Source organism: Carcharodon carcharias, unplaced genomic scaffold (genome assembly GCF_017639515.1).
Source record: "Carcharodon carcharias isolate sCarCar2 unplaced genomic scaffold, sCarCar2.pri scaffold_1027_ctg1, whole genome shotgun sequence".
NCBI lineage: Eukaryota > Metazoa > Chordata > Chondrichthyes > Lamniformes > Lamnidae > Carcharodon > Carcharodon carcharias.
The window spans coordinates 43,841-49,840 of NW_024470910.1; the positions used below are offsets into that span (position 1 = coordinate 43,841).

Genomic DNA, 6,000 nt, shown 5'->3' on the forward strand with positions numbered 1-6,000 from the left:
CTGTGGAGACGAAGTCCCACCTTCACATTGAGGATACCCCCATCGTGTTGTGTGACACTATCACCGTGCTAAATGGGATAGATTTCAAACAGATCTAGCAACTCAAGACTGGGCATCCATGAGGTGCTGTGGGCCATCAGCAGCAGCAGAATTGTACTCAAACACAATCTGTAACCTCATGGCCCAGCATATCCCCCTCTCTACCATTACCATCAAGCCAGGGGATCAACCCTGGTTCAATGAAGAGTGCCGGAGGGCATGTCAGGAGCAGCACCAGGTATACCTAAAAATGAGGTGTCAACCTGGTGAAGCTACAACACAGGACTACAGAGCTATCAAACAGCACTTGCTTAGCAATAACCTGCTCACTGACGCTAAGTTTGGGTTCTGCCAGGGTCACAGCTCCTGACCCCATTACAGCCTTGGTTCAAACATGGACAAAAGAGCTGAACTCCTGAGGTGGGGTGAGAGTGACTGCCCTTGACATCAAGGCAACATTTGACCGAGTGTGGCATCAAGGAGCCCCAGCAAAACTGGAGTCAATGGGAATCAGGGGGAAAACTCTCCGCTGGTTGGAGTCATACCCAGCACAAAGGAAGATGGTTGTGGTTGTTGGAGGTCAGTCATCTCAGCTCCAGGACATCACTGCAGGAGTTCCTCAGGGTATTGTCCTCGGCCCAACCATCTTCAGCTGCTTCATCACTGACCTTCCTTCCATCATAAGGTCAGAAGTGGGGATGTTCGCTGATGGTTGCACAATGTTCAGCACCATTTGCAACTCCTCAGATACTCAAGCAGTCCATGTCCAAATTCAGCAAGACCTGGACAATATCCAGGCTTGGGCTGACAAGTGGCAAGTAACATTCACACCACACAAGTGTCAGGAAATGACCATCTCCAACAAAAGAGAATCTACCATCGCCTCTTGCTGTTCAATGGCTTTACCAACACTGAATCCCCCACTATCAACATCCTGGGGGTTACCATTGACCAGAAACTGAACTGGACTAGTCATATAAATACTGTGGCTACAAGAGCAGGTCAGAGGCTGGGAATCCTGCAGAGAGTAACTCACCTCCTGACTCCCCAAAGTCTGTCTACCATCTACAAGGCACAAGTCAGGAGTGTGATGGAATACTCCCCACTTGCCTGGATGAGTGCAGCTCCCACAACACTCAAGAAGCTCGACACCATCCAGGACAAAGCAGCCCCGCTTGATCGGCACCACATCCACAAACATTCACTCCCTCCACCACCGACGCACAGTAGCAGCAGTGTGTGTACCATCTACAAGATGCACTGCAGGAACTCACCAAGGCTCCTTAGACAGCACCTTCCAAACCCACAACCTCTACCACTGGAAGGACAAGGGCAGCAGACACATGGGGACACCACCATCTGGAAGTTCCCCTCCAAGTCACTCACAATCCTGACTTGGAAATATATCGGCCGTTCCTTCACTGTCGGTGGGTCAAAATCCTGGAACTCCCTCCCTAACAGCACAGTGGGTGTACCTACACCACAGGGACAAAATCCTGGAACTCCCTCCCTAACAGCACAGTGGGTGTACCTACACCACAGGGACAAAATCCTGGAACTCCCTCCCTAACAGCACAGTGGGTGCACCTACACCACACGGACAAAATCCTGGAACTCCCTCCCTAACAGCACAGTGGGTGTACCTACACCACACGGACAAAATCCTGGAACTCCCTCCCTAACACCACAATGGGTGTACCTACACCACACGAACAAAATCCTGGAACTCCCTCCCTAACAGCGCTGTGGGAGTACCTACACCACATGGACAAAATCCTGGAACTCCCTCCCTAACAGCGCTGTGGGAGTACCTACACAACATGGACAAAATCATGGAACTCCCTCCCTAACAGCACAGTGGGTGTACCTACACCACACGGACAAAATCCTGGAACTCCCTCCCTAACAACACTATGGGTGTACCTACACCACACGGACAAAATCCTGGAACTCCCTCCCTAACAGTTCTATGGGTGTACCTACACCACACGGACAAAATCCTGGAACTCCCTCCCTAACAGCGCTGTGGGAGTACCTACACCACATGGACAAAATCCTGGAACTCCCTCCCTAACAGCGCTGTGGGAGTACCTACACCACAGGGACAAAATCCTGGAACTCCCTCCCTAACAGCACAGTGGGTGTACCTGCACCACACGGACAAAATCCTGGAACTCCCTCCCTAACGGCACTGTGGGTGTACCTACACCACGTGGACAAAATCCTGGAACTCCCTCCCGAACAGCGCTGTGGGAGTACCTACACAACATGGACAAAATCCTGGAACTCCCTCCCTAACAGCACAGTGGGTGTACCTACACCATACGGACAAAATCCTGGAACTCCCTCCCTAACAACACTATGGGTGTACCTACACCACACGGACAAAATCCTGGAACTCCCTCCCTAACAGCACTGTGGGTGTACCTACACCTCATGGACAAAATCCTGGAACTCCCTCCCTAACAGCACTGTGGGTGTACCTACACCACATGGACTGCAGCGATTCAAGAAGGTAGCTCACCACCACCTTCTCAAGGGCAATTAGGGATGGGCAATAAATGCTGGGCCCAGCCAGCGAAGCCCACACCCCCGTGAATAAATGTTAAAAAGGTCAGTCACTCTCATCTCACACCCCACCACCAGCCACACCCACCCAAGATAACATCGCCCCATGAGAAGCCCTTCTCCCCCTTTCCGGGCACCCAACCTGTAACCCCCTTCCCCGCTTCCCATCCACCACGCCCCAACCTGCCACCTCCACCGAGACTCAGGTGAATAGGGCCACACTGGCCTGACCTACCTGCCGAAATCACAGAGCTTGAGGACAGCAGTCTCGGGGTCCACTAACAGGTTCTGAGGTTTAATGTCTCGATGACAGACGCCCTGAGAATGGATATACGCTAAACTGCGGAATAACTGGTATATGTACACCTGTGAGGGCACAGCAGAGGGTTCAAATGTCACACACACATTTTCGTAGGTTGTCTACAATATAGAACTTTCAATCTTACTCGACACACAACAGCTCTGCAACCACATGGACACCACAGCCTGGCTGAGCATCCACACGGTGGTCCCTGCACCAACGCCAAGTGCGTGTCCAGCATTTCATCATACGCACCTGAGAATGCAAGCGTCTTTTCAATAGATCAAGTGACAGTGCAGCAGATCTATATAAATTACACACAACTATTGCATGAATCTGCAAACCTTCTGTACAGCCTGCTAGCCTGACCCCATCAGCAGCTGGGACACAGTGAAGAGCGCTCGGTCAGCAGACCAGGGACTTCAATCCCAATACAGGGACTCGAGCCTAACATTCTAGGCTCACACTCTTAGTGCAGTAATAAGGGAGTGCTGCACTGTCAGAGGGTCAGTACTGAGGGAGTGCCGCACTGTCAGAGGGTCAGTACTGAGGGAGTGCCGCACTGTCGGAGGGTCAGTACCGAGGGAGTGCAGCACTGTCGGAGGGTCAGTACTGAGGGAGTGCTGCACTGTCGGAGGGTCAGTACTGAGGGAGTGCTGCACTGTCGGAGGGTCAGTACTGAGGGAGTGCTGCACTGTCGGAGGGTCAGTACTGAGGGAGTGCTGCACTGTCAGAGGGTCAGTACTGAGGGAGTGCTGCACTGTCAGAGGGTCAGTCCTGAGGGAGTGCTGCACTGTCAGAGGGTCAGTCCTGAGGGAGTGCCGCACTGTCAGAGGGTCAGTACTGAGGGAGTGCCGCACTGTCGGAGGGTCAGTACTGAGGGAGTGCCGCACTGTCAGAGGGTCCAGTACTGAGGGAGTGCCGCACTGTCAGAGGGTCCAGTACTGGGGGAGTGCCTCACTGTCAGAGGGTCAGTCCTGAGGGAGTGCTGCACTGTCGGAGGGTCAGTACTGAGGGAGTGCTGCACTGTCAGAGGGTCAGTACTGAGGGAGTGCTGCACTGTCGGAGGGTCAGTACTGAGGGAGTGCAGCACTGTCGGAGGGTCAGTACTGAGGGAGTGCTGCACTGTCAGAGGGTCAGTACCGAGGGAGTGCAGCACTGTCGGAGGGTCAGTACTGAGGGAGTGCTGCACTGTCAGAGGGTCAGTACTGAGGGAGTGCTGCACTGTCAGAGTGTCAGTACTGAGGGAGTGCTGCACTGTCAGAGGGTCAGTACTGAGGGAGTGCTGCACTGTCAGAGGGTCAGTACTGAGGGAGTGCTGCACTGTCAGAGGGTCAGTACTGAGGGAGTGCTGCACTGTCAGAGGGTCAGTACTGAGGGAGTGCTGCACTGTCAGAGGGTCAGTACTGCCGCACTGTTAACTGGATGTGAAGCCCAGTTTGCTCCCTCAGGTGGGTGTGAAAGATCCCAAGTTACCAGTGGGATAGAAGGGGAGTTCTCCCCGATAGGTTGCTCAGTATTTAGCCCTAGGCTGAGACAGATGAGTTAGTTATTAGCCTCACTGCTGTTAGTGGGTGTTCATTAACACCAGGGGCTGCAACTGAGTGAAAGCTGCAATCCCACGTACAATCACCCATCAGCAGGAGCCTGCACACCATTACAGGGTGTGGGGCTGTGGGGGGGAGTGGGGGGATGTGTGGGGGAGTGGGGGGATGTGTGGGGGAGTGGGGGGATGTGTGGGGGAGTGGGGGGATGTGTGGGGGAGTGGGGGGATGTGTGGGGGAGTGGGGGGATGTGTGGGGGAGTGGGGGGATGTGTGGGGGAGTGGGGGGATGTGTGGGGGGAGTGGGGGGATGTGTGGGGGAGTGGGGGGATGTGTGGGGGAGTGGGGGGATGTGTGGGGGAGTGGGGGGATGTGTGGGGGAGTGGGGGGATGTGTGGGGGAGTGGGGGGATGTGTGGGGGAGTGGGGGGATGTGTGGGGGAGTGGGGGGATGTGTGGGGGAGTGGGGGATGTGTGGGGGAGTGGGGGGATGTGTGGGGGAGTGGGGGGATGTGTGGGGGAGTGGGGGGATGTGTGGGGGAGTGGGGGGATGTGTGGGGGAGTGGGGGGATGTGTGGGGGAGTGGGGGATGTGTGGGGGAGTGGGGGGATGTGTGGGGGAGTGGGGGGATGTGTGGGGGAGTGGGGGGATGTGTGGGGGAGTGGGGGGATGTGTGGGGGAGTGGGGGGATGTGTGGGGGAGTGGGGGGATGTGTGGGGGAGTGGGGGGATGTGTGGGGGAGTGGGGGGATGTGTGGGGGAGTGGGGGGATGTGTGGGGGAGTGGGGGGATGTGTGGGGAGTGGGGGATGTGTGGGGGAGTGGGGGGATGTGTGGGGAGTGGGGGGATGTGTGGGGGAGTGGGGGGATGTGTGGGGGAGTGGGGGGATGTGTGGGGGAGTGGGGGGATGTGTGGGGGGATGTGTGGGGGAGTGGGGGGATGTGTGGGGGAGTGGGGGGATGTGTGGGGGAGTGGGGGGATGTGTGGGGGAGTGGGGGGATGTGTGGGGGAGTGGGGGGATGTGTGGGGGAGTGGGGGGATGTGTGGGGGAGTGGGGGGATGTGTGGGGGAGTGGGGGGATGTGTGGGGGAGTGGGGGGATGTGTGGGGAGTGGGGGGATGTGTGGGGGAGTGGGGGGATGTGTGGGGGAGTGGGGGGATGTGTGGGGGAGTGGGGGGATGTGTGGGGGAGTGGGGGGATGTGTGGGGGAGTGGGGGGATGTGTGGGGGAGTGGGGGGATGTGTGGGGGAGTGGGGGGATGTGTGGGGGAGTGGGGGGATGTGTGGGGGAGTGGGGGGATGTGTGGGGGAGTGGGGGGATGTGTGGGGGGTGGGGGGATGTGTGGGGGAGTGGGGGGATGTGTGGGGGAGTGGGGGGATGTGTGGGGGAGTGGGGGTGTGGGGATGTGTGGGGGAGTGGGGGATGTGTGGGGGAGTGGGGGGATGTGTGGGGGGATGTGTGGGGAGTGGGGGGATGTGTGGGGGAGTGGGTGGATGTGTGGGGGAGTGGGGGGATGTGTGGGGAGAGTGGGGGGATGTGTGGGGGAGTGGG

General features: G+C 57.2%; 1 protein-coding gene across 1 annotated transcript in view; it reads right to left on the bottom strand.

Annotated features, from left to right (window-relative positions):
* Window positions 1-2,973, bottom strand: part of LOC121275121 (glycogen synthase kinase-3 alpha) — a gene marked incomplete at both ends in the record, with an annotated part of 28,061 nt that extends 25,088 nt beyond the window's left edge. The window contains one exon of the mRNA XM_041182538.1: window positions 2,843-2,973. Within this exon, the coding sequence (XP_041038472.1) occupies window positions 2,843-2,973 (131 nt within the window). The remainder of the gene's footprint in view (window positions 1-2,842) is intronic.
* Between the last annotated feature and the right edge of the window lie 3,027 nt (window positions 2,974-6,000).